At 45.0% G+C, this 19,622-nt stretch overlaps 1 protein-coding gene across 2 annotated transcripts in view; it reads left to right on the top strand.

Annotated features, from left to right (window-relative positions):
* Positions 1 to 19,622, top strand: part of LOC118357969 (kremen protein 1-like) — a 145,455-nt gene that overhangs the window by 92,984 nt on the left and 32,849 nt on the right. For both annotated transcript variants that reach the window (XM_052479235.1, XM_052479234.1), the window contains exon 3: positions 5,725 to 5,816. In XM_052479235.1, coding sequence (XP_052335195.1) covers positions 5,725 to 5,816 — 92 coding nt within the window. The remainder of the gene's footprint in view (positions 1 to 5,724; positions 5,817 to 19,622) is intronic.

Raw genomic sequence — 19,622 nt, 5'->3', positions numbered from 1 at the left:
TCTATACTCTCTCTCTCTCTCTCACTCTCTCTCTCTCTATACTCTCTCTCTCTCTATCTCTCTCTCTCTCTCTCTCTATACTCTCTCTCTCTCTCTCTCTCTACTCTCTCTCTCTCTCTCTCTCTCTCTCTCTCTCTTACTCTCTCTCTCTCTCTCTCTCTCTCTCTCTCTCTCTGAGACTCTCTCTCTATACTCTCTCTCTCTCTCTATACTCTCTCTCTCTCTCTCTCTAGAGCAATACTGTAGCCTCTCTTTTGGGGGTCATTTAGCAGACACTCTTATCCAGAGCAACTTTTATTCAGGTTTGTTTAGTCAAGGTTGTCCCATTGACCTCTTGTTCAAGGCAAGACAGTGCTGGGCCCAGAGCAAGGCTGAGGCTGGGATCCAGTCCATGGCTGAGACAAGAGATATTGCACTACATTTGACCAGGCCCAGGGCAAAGTGGTGCAGCATAGAGCAAGGATGAGAATGGTGCACAGAGCAACAGCTGAGGCTGGGTGAGTGATGGCCCAGAGGGAGGCTGAGGCTGGTTTTACCAGCCGAGACAAGAGCAAGGCTGCAGGCTGTGCCCAGGGTAAGCTGAGGCTGGTCTCAGAGCAAGGATGATGTACAGAGCAAGGCACAGTGAGCCCAGGCACAGTAGCTGACAGTAGCCAGAGCACAGGCTGAGACCAGAGCAAGGCTGGTAATGGCCATGGTGTCAGGGTGAGTTGTTCTCCTCATGTTTATAGTAGGCTGGTTGAATCTGGGCCCTGACTGGTCAGGGAGCCCAGATCAACTGTGGAGTGAGGTAAAGCATGAAGGATGAATGTCCGCATACGTTAACTTGCTCAGGTTCAGCTTCAGCATCATTGTATTTGTTATAAGCACAGAGAACAAAGTCCAGTTGTCACGATATACTAGATTGGCTCCCCTGCCAGTTCTTGCGGTGCTGAGCGATGCCACTGGTCCTACTAGAGTGTGATCCCTTTTCCGTTAGTCTGTTGGTTTTGTCTTATTAGTTTCACCTGTGTGTATTTTAGTTTAATTAGCTTCCCTATATGTAGTAGTTTGACCTGCCCTTGTTTTGTGCGGGATTGTTTTTGTTACTCTGTTGAATGGTGGTTTTTCGTGTCTTTATTCTCCGGACTATTTTGGTCCTGTGTTTGGACTGGTCAATTGTATGCGCCCTGTGTGTTGGCGTGACCGTTTTTGTGCGCCGGAGAATAAATTGACAATCTACTGAACCCTGCTCTCTGCACCTGATTCCACCCACCACTCCTAGTAAATCGTGACACCAGTGACTATTCACTTCTGATTTAAAATGACAGACAGATGTTTTAGTCGGCTTAAAGAGACCTCTGCTCTCTGTTTTCAGCTTTCATCTTTCTCTGTGGCATCGGATTGTGTGGCTAAACGCAGGTAGACCTGGGTTCAAATACTATTAGAAATCTTTCAAATGCTTTTAACATTTGTTTCAGTCTGCCTAGAGTACAAATTGGGCGGTGTTTGAACTTTTATAACTGTCTTTATTGGTTCAATTGCAATAGGCAAGCTCAAACAAGCACAGAGAGTATTTTAAATAATTTCAAATAGTGTTTGAACCCTGGTCTAACGTGCAGGCAATCTAGTGGCTTGCTAATAGCACAGAAAAGCATGTTATTTCTATCCCATCTCAGTGTTATTCTTTGCTGCAGGTTTTCTCCCCTCTGTGTTGATGATTCAGTGCTTTTTTATGGCGACACCGTGCCAGAGATTTGAAAGTTTATCATACCTTTTATGATTAGGGGCACTTGGAAAATGGTTATAAAAGTATGTTGAACAGCGGCCAGCAGGGAACAGGTGTTTTTCTCTGTTCTCAGATGTAAGCGAGCCACACTGCTGAGTTAAAACACACACTGTCGAGCAGCTAGCTGAAACACACACTGGCTAGCAGCTAGCTAAAACACACACTGGCTAGCAGCTAGCTAAAACACACACTGGCTAGCAGCTAGCTAAAACACACACTGGCTAGCAGCTAGCTAAAACACACACTGGCTAGCAGCTAGCTAAAACACACACTGGCTAGCAGCTAGCTAAAACACACACTGGCTAGCAGCTAGCTAAAACACACTGGCTAGCAGCTAGCTAAAACACACTGGCTAGCAGCTAGCAAAAAAACAGCTAAAACAGAGTAGTTGGAGCGTCTCCACTTTCTCTTTACTAACTAGGGCTGGGAATTACCAGGGACCTCACGAATTACGACATGTCTGGGTCCCAAGTGGGTGGGCCTATGCCCTGCCAGACCTACCTATGGCTGCACCCCTGCCCAGTCATGTGAGGGCCTAATTTATTTATTTCAATTGACTAATTTCCTTATATGAACTGTAACTCAGTAAAATCGTTGAAATCGTTGCATGTTGTGTTTATATTTTTGTTCAGTATTTTCAGCTGTTTTAAGCTGGTGTACAAAACTGAAAGTAAAAGACGCAAAAATGAAACGTAAAAACGGGAATCATAGAAATAGAGCATATAGAACAGATCTACAGCTTCTTAGATTGACTTTCAATGAGAATGACAGATCTATAACTCACATTTCTATGTGAATTTGGTCAGCGTTTCTTTTATTTTGGCAGTTACCTGTAGTTACCCCTGTAGCTCTTCCAGGGGTTCAAATTGAGGGAATGGTACTGATTTCTTCAAGGTGTTCATATTTAGAGAATGGTACAGTACTAGAGTTCAATGGCGGGAACCCGGTTACTGAGATTTACCGCCCAAAAACCGATCCCCTTTCCCGGGATAAATAACTGCGAGAAACCGGTAAATTACAATAAATTATTTATATCAACAGCATGATGTGGAATGGAACTGTTCAATGATATGCAATGACTAAATCTGGCTTCTCTACGGCCTTCTCTCTGCTCTCTGCATGATCAATCATCAATGCTCATGGTGGGGACAGACAGCCCATCTTGGTATGGAGTACAGTTCACAATGCATGTTGACCTACAGTATCATCTCATCATGGTAACTTTTTTTCTTGTGACATGGTAGGCCAGCATAGCCTATGACCGAATGCTCGTCTAATATACACACCCACATCTGACTTTCGGGAGTCACCATATTTTTGTTGTTGTAAATATATATATATATATATATATATATATATATATATACAGTACTTCTTTATTGCAGCTGCAGAGTGTTAAAACAGACTTGACTGACTCGAGTATTGTTGCTTTAAGTCAGAGCATGAGCGAGCAGTCGTTCTCGCTCCATCAATTCCATTCAAATGACATACAACATACATGTAGATAATTCTGTTCAAAATACCCTAGTCTACCTCAGTATTAGCCTTGTATGTACAGTAGCTAATGAATGATGGTTTAAGCATAATACGCTAACTCATTGCCTCTGTCTCTTGCGCAATAAGCAAGTACCTGTGTTCCGCTGGCCTCTCTCCTTTAAAAAACGCTCTTGGGAGCCATTTGGGAGATGAGCCCATGTTTAGGGGGAAGAGAGGGATCATTTTCTTCTAACGGAGGACAAAAAAAAAGACCCTAATGCTAACAGTTACGGTAGCTCGATTTCATCCCCAGGTTAAAGTTTCCTCTGTTCCCCACTCAATAACCTTCCTTCTGTGCTGTGACAGGAGAGGAAGAGACCCTGGGAAGTGTTTTTGATAGCAGAAGAAAAAAGGAATGGAAACGCCCTTCAGAATTCGCCCCACAATAGTGCTGTAACGGGATAGCTGAGGCCCGGGGGAAAATGACTCAGGCAATTACAGTCCAAGTTAGAAAAGGACAACAGTAGTGCTCCCAAAAACGAGCATTCCTCCATTGACCTGGGATGTTTTTATGGTTGCCTCATGCTCCTCACTAACAAAAATGGTTCCACGGATTGTGATAATATACTCCCAAGTGTGTCTCTTACCTATTCATTATATAATCAACCATTTACAAACTCTTTGTAAGTGAAGTATTACCATTAAAAAATACGCTTGGTATCACACAGACAGTATGCCAAAAATACACAGAAACCAGCACCTGCTCAAAGCCTCTGTCTAGATGTGTGGGCTCTCCCCTTCCTTCCCACCGCCCATCCAATCCCTTCTCTTCCTCCCCAATCCTACTGGCCATTCCATCCAATCCCTTCTCTTCCTCCCCAATCCTACTGGCCATTCCATCCAATCCCTTCTCTTCCTCCCCAATCCTACTGGCCATTCCATCCAATCCCTTCTCTTCCTCCCCAATCCTACTGGCCATTCCATCCAATCCCTTCTCTTCCTCCCCAATCCTACTGGCCATTCCATCTAATCCCTTCTCTTCCTCCCCAATCCTACTGGCCATTCCATCCAATCCCTTCTCTTCCTCCCCAATCCTACTGGCCGTTCCATCTAATCCCTTCCCTTCATCCCCAATCCTACTGGCCATTCCATCTAATCCCTTCGCTTCCTCCCCAATCCTACTGGCCATTCCATCCAATCCCTTCTCTTCCTCCCCAATCCTACTGGCCATTCCATCCAATCCCTTCTCTTCCTCCCCAATCCTACTGGCCATTCCATCTAATCCCTTCCCTTCATCCCCAATCCTACTGGCCATTCCATCTAATCCCTTCGCTTCCTCCCCAATCCTACTGGCCATTCCATCTAATCCCTTCCCTTCCTCCCCAATCCCACTGCCCATCTCATCCAATCCCATCCCTTCCTCCCCCATGCCATCGCCCATCCAATCCCATCCCTTCATCCCATCCCATCCAATCCCATCCCTTCCTCCACAAACCCACCGCCAATTCAATTCAATCCCATCTCTTCTCAGTGAAACCAAAACAGCCAAAGCGTTGCAGGGGCCAGAGGGGGGCCAGAGGGGGGCCAGAGGGGGGCCAGGCTGTCAGGTTTGAAGGGTTAAAAGGGAAGTGTGACCTGCTCTATCTGTGCTCCCCAGGACAGGTCTCTGTCTCACTGCTTCAACCTAAACAAAGACATCGTGTTCCTCTATCTGTCACTCTGTCCCTCTCTGTCTCTCTGTCTGTCTGTCTGAGAGCCTTCTGTCTACACTGGTTTCTACTGGAAAAGCATAGTCAGTTCTGAGGGCCAGAACACAGGGTAAAATACCAACTGAAGCAGGCTGCTGCGGTAGGGAGATGATTGGCACCACAAACAATAACAAATTCAGAAATAAATCTCCGCACAGCAGGCATTCTTCTTTAATTGTATTTAATATTAAGTCTCCAGTTTTTGCTACATAACCTATTTTTATGTTTGTTTTCTTCCCCATTTCCCCTCCCTCCCTGCCTCCCACACTCCCTCCCTGCCTCCCACACTCCCTCCCTGCCTCCCTCCCTCCCACACTCCCTCCCTCCCTCCCACACTCCCTCCCTGCCTCCCTCCCTCCCTCCCTCCCTGCCTCCCCCCTCCCTCCCTCCCCGCCTCCCACACTCCCTCCCTCCCCGCCTCCCTCTCTCCCTGCCTCCCACACTCCCTTCCTCCCACACTCCCTCCCTGCCTCCCACACTCCCTCCCTCCCTCCCACACTCCCTCCCTCCCTCCCTGCCTCCCTCCTCCCTCCCTCCCTCCCTCCCTGCCTCCCACACTCCCTCCCTCCCTCCCTCGCTCCCTCTCTCCCTCCCCTCGCTCCCGCTCCCCCTGCCTCCCCCTCCCTCCCTCCCTCCCTCCCGCCTCCCTCCCTCCCTCCCTGCCTCCCACACTCCCTCCCTCCCGCCTCCCTCCCGCCTCCCTCCCTCCCTGCCTCCCACACTCCTCTCCAGGAACCCTGATGGTGATGTCCAGCCGTGGTGTTACATCGCTGACCATGAAGACGGAATCTACTGGAGATACTGCGACATACCCACCTGTCAGAGTAAGAGAATGTATGTGTGTGTGTGTGTGCGTTCTTGCGTGTGAATCAGAGTCATGTCGTCAACGCCCTGTGTTCCTGTGTTACACCCTGGCTGACCTGAAAGCCCAGAGGCCCTGTTCGTCTCCCAGTCGGTGGCTCTGTCAGTCGCTCTGCGTGTCAGATCATTATGAAAAGGTTTATAGGTCATCTGCAGAAGCTTTTCACTGAGCTATTATCATCCTGAAGAATGTCTCCTAACTCGGCTCTGCAGTGTCCGGGCATGCCTGTTCCATGTGAACTGTCAGTCAGTCGCACTGTGTTTTTACATTTCTGTAATTAGCTGCCACTCATTCAGCTCAGCAGAGCTCAGTACAGCAGTCAGTGTGTTGTGTTATTGCCTCTGTGCTTGTTCTCTACTGGCATACATGTTCTCTACTGGTATGTTCTCTACTGGCATCTTAATTGGGTTGAGGTCGGGTGATTGTGGAGGCCAGGTCATCTGATGCAGAACTCCATCACTCTCCTTCTTGGTCAAATAGCCCTTACACAGCCTGGAGGTGTGTTTTGGGTCATTGTCCTGTTGAAAACAACTAAGCGCAAACCAGATGGGATGGAGTATCGCTGCAGAATGCTGTGGAAGCCATGCTGGTTAAGTGTGCCTTGAATTTTAAATAAATCACAGACAGTGTGACCAGCAAAGCACCCCCACACCATCACACCTCCTCCTCCATGCTTCACTGTGGGAACCACACCTTTGGAGATCATCCGTTCACCGACTCTGCGTCTCACAAAGACACGGCGGTTGGAAGCAAAAATCTAAATTTTGGACTCATCAGACCAAAGGGCAGATTTCCACTGGTCTAATGTCCATTGCTCGTGTTTCTTGGACCAAACAAGTATCATCTTCTTATGTGTCCTTTAGTAGCAGCAATTCGACTATGAAGGCCTGATTCACACAGTCTCCTCTGAACATGTTGAAATGTGTCTGTTACTTAAACTCTGTGAAGCATTTATTTGGGCTGCTATTTTTGAGGTTGGTAACTCTAATGAACTTATCCTCTGCAGCAGAGGTACCTCTGGGTCTCCCATTCATGTGGCGGTCCTCATGAGAGCCAGTTTCATCATAGTGCTTGATGGTGTTTGCGACTGCACTTGAAGAAACTTTCAAAGTTCTTCAAATTTTCCATTTTGACTGACCTTCATGTCTTAAAGTTATGACAGACTGTAATTTCTCTTGCCATAATATGGACTTGGTCTTTCTATATTCTGTACACCACCCCTACCTTGTTACAACACAACTGATTGGCTTAAACGCATTAAGAAGGAAAGAAATTCCACAAATTAGGCACACTTTTTTTAATGCCAAGAGTGCGCAAAGCTGTCATCAAGGCAAAGGGTGGCTATTTGAAGAATCTCAAATCTCAACATTTTTTTGGTTACTAAATTATTCCATATGCGCTATTTCATAGTTTTGATGTCTTCACTATTATTCTACAATGTAGAAAATTGTAAAAATAAAGAGAAATCCTTGAATGAGTACGTGTTCTAAAACTTTTGACCGGTAGTGTATATACAGTTGAAGTTGTAAGTTTACAAACACTTAGGTTGGAGTCATTAAAACTCATTTTTCAACCACTCCACAAATTTCTTGTTAACAAACTACAGTTTTGGCAAGTCGGTTAGGACATCTACTTTGTGCATGACTCAAGTAATTTTTCCAAAAGTTGTTTACAGACAGATTATTTCACTTATAATTCACTGTATCACAATTCCCGTGGGTCAGAAGTTTACATACACTAAGTTGACTGTGCCTTTAAACAGCTCTGTCAGGAGGAATGGGCCAAAATTCACCCAACTTATTGTGAAAAGCTTGTGGAAGGCTACCCGAAACATTTGACCCAAGTTAAACAATTTAAAGGCAATGCTACCAAATAGTAATTCAGGGTATGTAAACTTCTGACCCACTGGGAATGTGATGAAAGAAATAAAAGCTGAAATAAATAATTCTCTCCTCTATTATTCTGACATTTCACATTCTTAAAATAAAGTGGTGATCCTAAATGACATAAGACAGGGAATGTTTAAGGATTAAATGTCAGGAATTGTGAAAAACTGAGTTTAAATGTATTTGGCTATGGTGTATGTAAACCTCCGACTTCAACTGTGTGTATACAGTGTGGAGAACAAGTATTTGATACACTTCAGATTTTGCAGGTTTTCCTACTTACAAAGCATGTAGAGATCTGTAATTTTTAGCATAGGTACACTTCAACTGTGAGAGACGGAATCTAAAACAAAAATCCAGAAAATCACATTGTATGATTTATTGCATGACATAAGTATTTGATCACCTACCAATCAGTAAGAATTCCGGCTCTCACAGACCTGTTAGTTTTTTTTAAAGAAGCCCTCCTGTTCTCCACTCATTACCTATATTAACTGCACCTGTTTGAACTCGTTACTTGTATAAAAGACACCTGTCCACACACTCAATCAAACAGACACCAACCTCTCCACAATGGCCATTGTAGACCTGCACAAGGCTGGGATGGGCAACAGGACAATAGGCACGCAGCTTGGTGAGAAGGCAACAACTGTTGGCGCAATTATTAGAAAATGGAAGAAGTTCAAGATGACTGTCAATCACCCTCGGTCTGGGGCTCCATGCAAGATCTCACCTCGTGGGGCATCAATGATCATGAGGAAGGTGAGGGATCAGCCTAGAACTACACGGCAGGACCTGGTCAATGACCTGAAGAGAGCTGGGACCACAGTCTCAAAGAAAACCATTAGTAACACACTACGCCGTCATGGATTAAAATCCTGCAGCGCACGCAAGGTCCCCCTGCTCAAGCCAGCGCATGTCCAGGCCCGTCTGAAGTTTGCCAATGACCATCTGGATGATCCAGAGGAGGAATGGGAGAAGGTCATGTGGTCTGATGAGACAAAAATAGAGCTTTTTGGTCTAAACTCCACTTGCTGTGTTTGGAGGAAGAAGAAGGATGAGTACAACCCCAAGAACACGATCCCAACTGTGAAGCATGGAGGTGGAAACATCATTCTTTGGGAATGCTTTTCTGCAAAGGGGATAGGACGACTGCACCGTATTGAGGGGAGGATGGATGGGGCCATGTATCGCAAGATCTTGGCCAACAACCTCCTTCTCTCAGTAAGAGCATTGAAGATGGGTCATGGCTGGGTCTTTCAGCATGACAACAAGCCGAAACACACAGCCAGGGCAACTAAGGTGTGGCTCCGTAAGAAGCATCTCAAGGTCCTGGAGTAGCCTAGCCAGTCTCCAAACCTGAACCCAATAGACAATCTTTGGAGGGAGCTGAAAGTCTGTATTGCCCAGCGACAGCCCTGAAACCTGAAGGATCTGGAGAAGGTCTGTATGGAGGAGTGGGCCAAAATCCCTGCTGCAGTGTGTGCAAACCTGGTCAAGAACTACAGGAAACGTATGATCTTTGTAATTGTAAACAAAGGTTTCTGTACCAAATATTAAGTTCTTATTTTCTGATGTATCAAATACTTATGTCTTGCAATAAAATGCAAATTAATTACTTAATCATACAATGTGATTTCCTGGATTTTTGTTTTAGATTCCGTCTCTCACAGTTGACGTGTACCTATGGAAAAGAAATTACAGACCTCTACATGCTTTGTAAGCAGGAAACACTGCCGATTTTGCAGGTTATCAAATACTTGTTCTCCTCTCTCTCTCTCTCTCTCTCTATATATATATATATTAAGGTGTGCTTATATATATATATATATATATATATATATATAAGCACACCTTAAAATACAAAAACACAGTAATGGGAAGCACAAATTAAACATCACAAATCAAATTCCTCTACAAATAGGTCCTCAGTCAATGCTTTTAATTGCCCAAACGGCACCAGATGTCATGACTTCCACCAAAGTTGTTTTCTCTCCTTGTTCGGGTGGTGTTGGCGGTTGGCGTCACCGGTCTTCTAGCCATCGTCAATCCACTTTTCATTTTCCATTTGTTTTGTCTTGTTTTCCTACACACCAGGTTTCCATTTCCCTCATTAAGTGTTGTGTATTTAACCATCTTTTACCCCCATGTCTTTGTGTGGAAATGTTTGTTGTAAGTGCTTGTGCATATATTACTGGTGGCGTCGGGTTTTTGTACCCATATTCTGTTGTATTTTTATGCCGTTGGTTTTTGGATTAAACTGCTCCGGCTACTACCTAGTTCTGCTCTCCTGCATCTTACTTCCTTGCCACCAGTTACACACCCCTTTACACCAGAACATCAAGATGAAATTAATTTTGAATTTAGTTCCAGCAATATTGTGCATTAAAACTTAAAGCAGATTTACCTACAATACCGTTCAAATGTTTGGGGTCACTTAGACATGTCCTTGTTTTTGAGATAAAAGCAAATTTTTTTGCCCATTAAAATAACATCAAATTGATCAGAAATACAGTGTAGACATTGTTAATGTTGTAAATGACTATTGTAGCTGGAAACGGCTGATTGTTTTTGGAATATCTACATAGGTGTACAGAGGCCCATTATCAGCAACCATCACACACACCTGTGTTCCAATGGCACGTTGTGTTAGCTAATCCAAGTTGATCATTTCAAAAGGCTAATTGATCATGACAAAACCTGTTTGCATTTATGTTAGCATAGATGAAAACTGTTGTGCTGATTAAAGAAGTAATAAAGCTGGCCTTCTTTAGACTAGTTCAGTATCTGGAGAATCAGAATTTGTGGGTTCGATTACAGGCTCAAAATTGCCAAAAACAAAGAATTTATTCTGGAAGCCGTCAGTCTATTCTTGTTCTGAGAAATGAATGCTATTCTATGCGAGAAATTGTCAAGAAACTGAAGATCTGATACAACGCTGTCTTACTCCCTTCACAGAACAGTGCAAACTGGCCCTAACCAGAATAGAAAAAGGAGTGGGAGGCCCCGGTGCAGGGATTTTAGTTTTCCAGAATTTAGCCGGGTTCCCATTACAATCTGAAAGAACGGTTACATAATAATCCGATTTAGACTTTCTGATTTGTTTTACACAATTATTCCTTAGTTGCTTAAAAGCTTGCCAGTCTTGGCCTAAGCCTGTGTTCCTGGCCTTGACCCAAGCATCATCTCTTTTATGTATTACTTCTTATTGTAAGTAAGTAAGCATTTCACTGTAAGTAAGCATTTCACATGTTGTATTCGGCGCACGTGACAAATAAACTTTGATTTGATTTGATCATTCCGGAGTGTTCCAGGCATTCGATCTACCTTTAACCCTACATTTTTTGAAGAGAGCATGATTATTCACAATAGTATTGAAAGCATCTCAAAATAAGCCCAGTACTTCTTTAGGTACATGCTGCAGAGTTCCTTTCCCTTCATTATCATACAATACTTTACTGTATGTCCCTGGAGCAACTACGTAGAGAGGCTTCATTTCCTAAAGTGTCTCAGAGTAGGAGTGCTGATCTAGGATCAGGTACACTTATGTATACACTTATGTATTGTAGTCTAATGTCTTAACTGATCCTTGACCAGCACTCCTATTCTCAGACGCTTTTTGAATACGAGCCCTGGAGGCTGTATGGGGTTCCTACTCCTCTGTGTTACTGAAGCTAAAGGACTCAAGCCCACTCCTCAAACTTCTCACTCTGGAGGCCAAAGGACCCATTAACTCATCCAACAATGCGTGGCCTGCTGAAACGACAGCTTTGGTCTCTCTCTCTCTCTCTCTCTCTCTCTCTCTCTCTCTCTCTCTCTCTCTCTCTCTCTCTCTCTCTCTCTCTCTCTCTCTCTCTCTCTCTCTCTCTCTCTCTCTCTCTCTCTCTCTACTGACCTATTTCACACAAGTGTCTAGTTATCCATGAATGTCTCGACCAGACACATTCCCAGCTTTGTGTCAGAGTGGGTAAGGCAGACCCACCCATCCATCCATCCATTCCCCTGGCTGGTTGTGTCGGAGGGGGGCAGGCCGACCCACCCACCCATCCATCCATCCATTCCCCTGGCTGGTTGTGTCGGAGGGGGGCAGGCCGACCCACCCATCTATCTACCCATTCCCCTGGCTGCAGTAAGCACTTAGCTGATTCCTTATCTCATGTGAATTGAGGCCAGCCTTTGTTGCAGGCAGATGGGATACTGCCACCATAGGCCTGCTCCCCCTGTCTGTCTGTCTGCCTGTCTGCCTGCCTGCCTGTTTTTGTCTGCTGTCTTCCAGTCTGGATCGGTGCAGCCCGCCTGCCCAGTAACCTATCCTTGTGCCGTGTGTGTGTGTCCAACTTCTCCTGTTTACTGTGAGCTTCGCCCATATCGAATGCAGCTCTATTTCTGCTTTGGCATTATAGATGGAGATAGACACACTGTATTTCTGAATAGAGGGGAAATTGAGAGAAGAAAAGAGCTCAGAGCGAGGCATATGCCTGTCTGTCTCCCTGCCTTGCTGCCTGTCTCCTTGTCTGCCTCCCTGTCTACCCTCCTGTTTACTTGGCTGCCTGTCTGTCTGCCTCCCTGTCTGTCTGCCTCCCTGCCTGTCTGCCTTCCCTCCTGTCTGCCTGTATGTCTGTCTGTTTTGTCTTGTGTTTTTGTCTGTTTTGGTTGGTCTGCATGTTGTTTTTTCTGTTTGGTGTGGCATTGTGGCCGTTCACTGAGGCTCTGTCTGTACCCACCAGGGTTGGTCAGGTCAGTGCCAACGCTGTGCCCTGTCATCCAGGGTCATCACGTCATCCTGGTGAGGCAGCGGGCACACCCTGTTAAAACAACAACAACAAAAATGTCATTTAGCAGACACTTTTATCCAACTTAAAGGAGAAGTTTTATTTTTTACAACAAAGTCTCTATTTTGTTATGTAAATGTAATGTAATATATAGAATGGTCCAGACATCTTTTTTTTGTGATTTCACTTGTTTTTAATACAATTACTCCAAACAGCAAATAATTTCCTTGTCCTCGCTGTGTAGTATAGGGGCCATGGGGCCATCTCAACGTCAGCAAGACAAAGGAACTGGTTGTGGACTACAGGAAACGGAGGGTCTAGCTCGCCCTCATCCACATCGACGAGGCTGTAGTGGACTGGGTCGAGAGCTTGAAGTTCCTCGGTGTCCACATCACTAAGGAATTAACATGCTCAACACACACACCCACACAGTTCTGAAGAGGGCACAACGCTGCCTTTTCCCCCTCAGGAGGCTGAAAAGATTTGACTTCCTCAAAAAGTACTAAAGCTGCACCATTGAGAGAATCTTGACTGGCTTCATCACTGCTTTGAATGGCAACTGCAAGGCACCTGACCGCAAGGCGCTACAGTAGGTGGTGGGGACGGCGCAGCATATCAGTAGGGCCAAGCTCTCTGCCATCCAGGACCTCTATACCAGACGGGGTCAGAGAAAAGGCCCCAACAATGTTCTAATGACTCTAGCCACCCAAGCCATAGACTGTTCTCTCTGCTACCGCATGGCAAGACTGGAACCAACAGGACCAGCTTCTATCCCCAAGCCATAAGACTACTAAACAAGATTGATGAATAGCTTGTTCATATAAGGAAGTCAGTCAATTGAAATAAATTCATAATCTTGGATTGCACATGACTGGGAATACAGATATGCACCTGTTGGTCACAGATACCTTAACAAAAAGGTAGGGGCATGGATCCTGAAACCAGTCAGGATCTGGTGTGACCACCTTTGCCTCATGCAACCTGACACATGTCCTTCGCATAGAGTTGATCGGGCTGTTGATTTGGCTTGTGGAATGTTGTTCCACTCCTCTTCAATGACTGTGTGAAGTTGCTGGATATTGGCGGGAACTGGAACACGCTGTCGTACTCGTTAATCCAGAGCATCCCAAACATGCTCAATGGGTGACATGTCTGGTGAGTATGCAGGCCATAGAAGAACTGGGACAATTTCAGCTTCCGGGAATTGTGTACAGATCCTTGTGACATTGGGCAGTGCATTATCATGCTGAAACATGAGGTGATGGCGGCAGATGAATGGCACAACAATGGGCCTCAGGATCTCGTCATGGTATCTCTGTGCATTCAAATTGCCATTGATAAAATGTTGTTAATTGTCCGTAGCTTATGCCTGCCCATACCATAACCCCACCATGGAACATTTCTGGGATCTTTTATTTTAACTCATGAAACATGGGACAAGCACTTTACATGTTGCGTTTTTCGTTTTCCTGTTCGGTGTTTTAGTAATGTGGTATATTGTTTTAGGGCTCCCGAGTGGCGCAGCGATCTAAGGCACTGCCATCCCCTGTCCAAATTCAGGCTGCATCACATCTGTGATTGTGCGGCACACAATTGGCCCAGCAATGTCCGGGTTTGACCGGGGTAGCCATCATTGTACATAATAATTTGTTTTTAACTGACTTGCCTAGTTATTAAATAATGGTTACTTTTTAAAAAATATAATTTTTGTTACCTGAGTCTTTCAACCAAAATATTACAGATGAGAAAAACATTTCCACCTGCCTCTTTAAGGGGCGGGAGGTTACCGTGGTAATGTGACTCTAGTCGTGTTTGTGCCCGTGAGATTGAGTCTGACTAGTAGAAGCGTTCTCTTCTCTTCTCTGGCAGTTGAAACTGAAATATAGAAAAACAACCTAGCTTATGGACAAAACAATGTAAACAAACACAAGGACAACGTCTCACTTCAGTAGACTTTCATTACCTGAAACGTAAACAAGGCCACCTCTTATGCCTGTACGCAGCACTTCTAAAATTCTAACTTTCACTCAGCTCTTCTCGTGCACACATTCCCCAGCCAGGCAGTGTTGCAGCACGAGGTGGAATAGGCTATATAGGATTCGTAGTCCTTTGACTTTGTGCGATTCATTTACCAGCTATGACACACAACGGCAGAAAAAAATGACAACAGCTACTGCAGCATTTATTTTACTATAAATGTGATACTTTTTATTCAGAAATGTGAGCAAAATGCTCACACTGTCGATCCTTGACCCCCTCGCCAACGTGGCTGGTGAAATAGATCTTACCGGCCAATGCCAAAATCGACCAGCATTTGGCAGGTGTTAATTTTAGGCCCTGACTGGTACTCCCTTTATATAGCCATGTTATTTTTTACTCATTATTGTTTTTCATTATTCCTTGTGTCACTATTTTTATATTACATTTTTATCTTGAACTCTGCATTGGTTGAAAAGGACCCGGAAGTAAGTATTTCACTGTTAGCATAAACCTGTGACAAATACAATTTCATTTGACACACACACACTGCAGTCCTGGAGACTTCTCTGACACACACACACACATACAGAAACACACACAGAAACACACACACTCGCTCCGTTGTTATGAGCCGTCCTCCCCTCAGCAGCCTCTACTGATTCTAATATATACATTTTGGTTCTCTATCAAAAGCCAGGTAGTCCCAAGGGTGTTGTTTTGATTGATGGGGTAGGACAGGGAGAAAGCCTAAAGGGAAAGCTGCCTGTTGCACCGGAACATGGGAAGGAGAGGTGCAACATTCTCGCTCCATTAACTTCTTGCGTCGAGCAATCCCGTATCCGGGAGCGTAATCATAGCCTCAAGCTCATTAGCATAATGCAACGTTAACTATTCATGAAAATCGCAAATGAAATTAAATAAATATATTGGCTCACAAGCTTAGCCTTTTGTTAACAACACTGTCATCTCAGATTTTCAAAATATGCTTTTCAACCATAGCTACACAAACATTTGTGTAAGAGTATTGATAGCTAGCATAGCATTAAGCCTAGCATTCAGCAGGCAACATTTTCACAAAAACAAGAAAAGCATTCAAATAAAATCATTAACCTTTGAAGAACTTTGGATGTTTTCAATGAGGAGACTCTCAGTTAGATGTTCAGTTTTTCCAAAAATATTATTTGTGTAGGAGAAATCGCTCCGTTTTGTTCATCACGTTTGGCTAAGAAAACCCCCCGAAAATTCAGTCATTACAACGCCAAACTTTTTTCCAAATTAACTCCATAATATCGACAGAAACATGGCAAACTTTGTTTAGAATCAATCCTCAAGGTGTTTTTCACATATCTATTCGATGATAAGTCATTCGTGGCAGTTGGGTTTCTCCTCTGAAGCAAATGGAAAAATGCACGCAGCTGGAGATTACGCAATAATTGCAATGGAGGACACCAAGCGAGCACCTGGTAAATGTAGTCTCTTATGGTCAATCTTCCAATGATATGCCTACAAATACGTCACAATGCTGCAGACACCTTGGGGAAACAACAGAAAGTGTAGGCTCATTCCTTGCGCATTCACAGCCATATAAGGAGACATTGGAACACAGCGCCTTCAAAATCTACAGCGCCTGTAGCATCAGTTCTGTGGCACTCACAGATAATATCTTTGCAGTTTTGGAAACGTCAGAGTGTTTTCTTTCCAAATGTTTTTTATCCCAAAATTAAAAGAGCGCCCCTATATCGAAGAAGTTAAAATAATCTAGTTCATGAAATCAAATCAAATCAAATTGTATTTGTCACATACACATGGTTAGCAGATGTTAATACGAGTGTAGCAAAATGCTTGTGCTTCTAGTTCCGACAATGTCGTAATAACCAATGAGTAATTTAACCTAACAATTCCACAACTACTACCTTATACACACAAGTGTAAAGGGATAAAGAATATGTACATAAAGATATATGAATGAGTGATGGTACAGAACGGCATAGGCAAGATGCAGTAGATGGTATCGAGTACAGTATATTCATATGAGATGAGTAATGTAGGGTATGTAAACATTATATTAAGTGACATTGTTTAAACTGGCTAGTGATACATTTTTACATCAATTTACATTATTAAGGTGGCTGGAGTTGAGTCAGTATGTTGGCAGCAGCCACTCAATTCAGTTTGTCCGTGATGTGTACGCCGAGTTAAAACCTACTACCCTCTCCACTACTGTCCCGTCAAAAGTGGATAGGGGGGTGCTCCCTCTGCTGTTTCCTGAAGTCCACGATCATCTCATTTGTTTTGTTGACGTTGAGTGTGAGGTTATTTTCCTGACACCACACTCCGAGGGCCCTCACCTCCTCTCTGTAGTCCGTCTCGTCGTTGTTGGTAATCAAGCCTACCACTGTAGTGTCGTCCGCAAACTTGATGATTGAGTTGGAGGCTTGCATGGCCACGCAGTCGTGGGTGAACAGGGAGTACAGGAGAGGGCTCAGAACGCACCCTTGTGGGGCCCCAGTGCTGAGGATCAGCGGGGTGGAGATTTTGTTACCTACCCTCACCACCTGGGGCGGCCCGTCAGGAAGTCCAGTACCCAGGGTCTCGAGCTTGATGACGAGTTTGGAGGGTACTATGGTGTTAAATGCTGAGCTGTATTCGATGAACAGCATTCTCACATAGGTATTCCTCTTGTCCAGATGGGTTAGGGCAGTGTGCAGTGTGGTTGCGATTGCGTCGTCTGTGGACCTATTGGGGCGGTAAGCAAATTGGAGTGGGTTTAGGGTGTCAGGTAGGGTGGAGGTGATATGGTCCTTGACTAGTCTCTCAAAGCACTTCATGATGACGGAAGTGAGTGCTACGGGGCTGTAGTCGTTTAGCTCAGTTACCTTAGCTTTCTTGGGAACAGGAACAATGGTGGCCCTCTTGAAGCATGTGGGAACAGCAGACTGGGATAATGATTGAATATATCCGTAAACACACCAGCCAGCTGGTCTGCGCATGATCTGAGGACGTGGCTGGGGATGCCGTGTGGGCCTGCAGCCCTGCGAGGGTTAACACATTTAAATGTTTTACTCACGTTGGCTGCAGTGAAGGAGAGTCTGCAGGTTTTGGTAGTGGGCCGTGTCAGTGGCACTGTATTGTTATTTTGTCTGTCTGGGAGCAAGACATCCTGGTCCACGACGGGGATGGTTTTCTTTTTGTAATCCGTGATTGACTGTAGAGACTGTAGACCCTGCCACATACCTTGTGTCTGAGCCGTTGAATTGCGACTCTACTTTGTCTCTATACTGATGCTTAGCTTGTTTGATTGCCTTGCGGAGGGAATAGTTAAAAGCAGTGGTTCGCGCTTTCAGTTTCGCGCGAATGCTGCCATCAATCCACGGTTTCTGGTTTGGGAATGTTTTAATTGTTGCTGTGGGTAATACATCGTCAATGCACTTTCTAATGAACTCTCTCACCGAATCAGCGTATTTGTCAATGTTGTTGTTGGACACAATGCGGAACATATCCCAATCCACGTGATCGAAGCAGTCTTGAAGTGTGGAATCAGATTGGCCGGACCAGCGTTGAACAGACCTGAGCGCGGGAGCTTCTTGTTTTAGTCTTTGTCTGTAGGCTGGAAGCAACAAAATGGAGTCGTGGTCAGTTTTCCGAAATGAGGGCGGGGGAATATATATGCATCGCGGAAGTTATAATAACAATGATCCAGGGTTTTACCAGCCCTGGTTGTGCAATCGATATGCTGATAGAATTTAGGAGTCTTGCAGCCTCAGGATATGTGGTTTCCAGTTTACAGAGAGTCAAATGAAGTTCGTTCAGGGCCATCGATGTGCTTGGGGGTGAATATATACGGCTGTGATTATAACCGAAGAGAATTCCCTTGGTAGATAATGCGGTCGACATTTGATTGTGAGGAATTCTAAGTCAGGTGAACAGAAGGACTTGAGTTCCTGTATGTTGTTATAAATCAAGTTGTAAAACATACAGCGACGTTTCTGTCTATATAGTGACCTTCATCAAGCAGAGGGGCGTCAGGTACCCTAGTGGTTAAGAGCGTTGGGCAAGTAACAAAAAGGTCGTTGTTTAGAAGAGCTGACTATGTGAAGAATCTGTCGATGTGCCCTTGAGATCAACCCTTACTTCCTCCTCTAAGCCTCTCTGGATAAGACTCTGCTAAATTACTATTAAAGAAAAATATTTCAAAGGCAGGAAGTCCCTCAAGGGTGTTATTTGTGATTGATTCAAACTTAAAAAAGCCTGTTTGGGGCATCCCGAGTGGTGCAACAGTCTAAGGCACTGCATTGTAGTGCTTGAGGCGTCACTACATTTACATTTACATTACATTTAAGTCATTTAGCAGACGCTCTTATCCAGAGCGACTTACAAATTGGTGCATACACCTTATGACAACCAGTGGAACAGCCACTTGCATCTAAATCTTGTTGGGGGGAGGAGAAGGATTACCTACCCTTACTTACCCTATCCTAGGTATTCCTTGAAGAGGTGGGGTTTCAGGTGTCTCCGGAAGGTGGTGATTGACTCCGCTGTCCTGGCGTCGTGAGGGAGTTTGTTCCACCATTGGGGGCCAGAGCAGCGAACAGTTTTGACTGGGCTGAGCGGGAACTGTACTTCCTCAGTGGTAGGGAGGCGAGCAGGCCAGAGGTGGATGAACGCAGTGCCCTTGTTTGGGTGTAGGGCCTGATCAGAGCCTGGAGGTACTGAGGTGCCGTTCCCCTCACAGCTCCGTGGCGAGCACCATGGTCTTGTAGCGGATGCGAGCTTCAACTGGAAGCCAGTGGAGAGAGCGGAGGAGCGGGGTGACGTGAGAGAACTTGGGAAGGTTGAACACCAGACGGGCTGCGGCGTTCTGGATGAGTTGTAGGGGTTTAATGGCACAGGCAGGGAGCCCAGCCAACAGCGAGTTGCAGTAATCAAGACGGGAGATGACAAGTGCCTGGATTAGGACCTGCGCCGCTTCCTGTGTGAGGCAGGGTCGTACTCTGCGGATGTTGTAGAGCATGAACCTACAGGAACGGGACACCGCCTTGATGTTAGTTGAGAACGTCAGGGTGTTGTCCAGGATCACGCCAAGGTTCTTAGCGCTCTGGGAGGAGGACACAATGGAGTTGTCAACCGTGA

This window comes from Oncorhynchus keta, chromosome 25 (genome assembly GCF_023373465.1).
Source record: "Oncorhynchus keta strain PuntledgeMale-10-30-2019 chromosome 25, Oket_V2, whole genome shotgun sequence".
NCBI classification, from domain to species: domain Eukaryota; kingdom Metazoa; phylum Chordata; class Actinopteri; order Salmoniformes; family Salmonidae; genus Oncorhynchus; species Oncorhynchus keta.
Note: the sequence above shows the minus strand (reverse complement) of the source record. Positions and strands in the feature narration are given on the sequence as shown.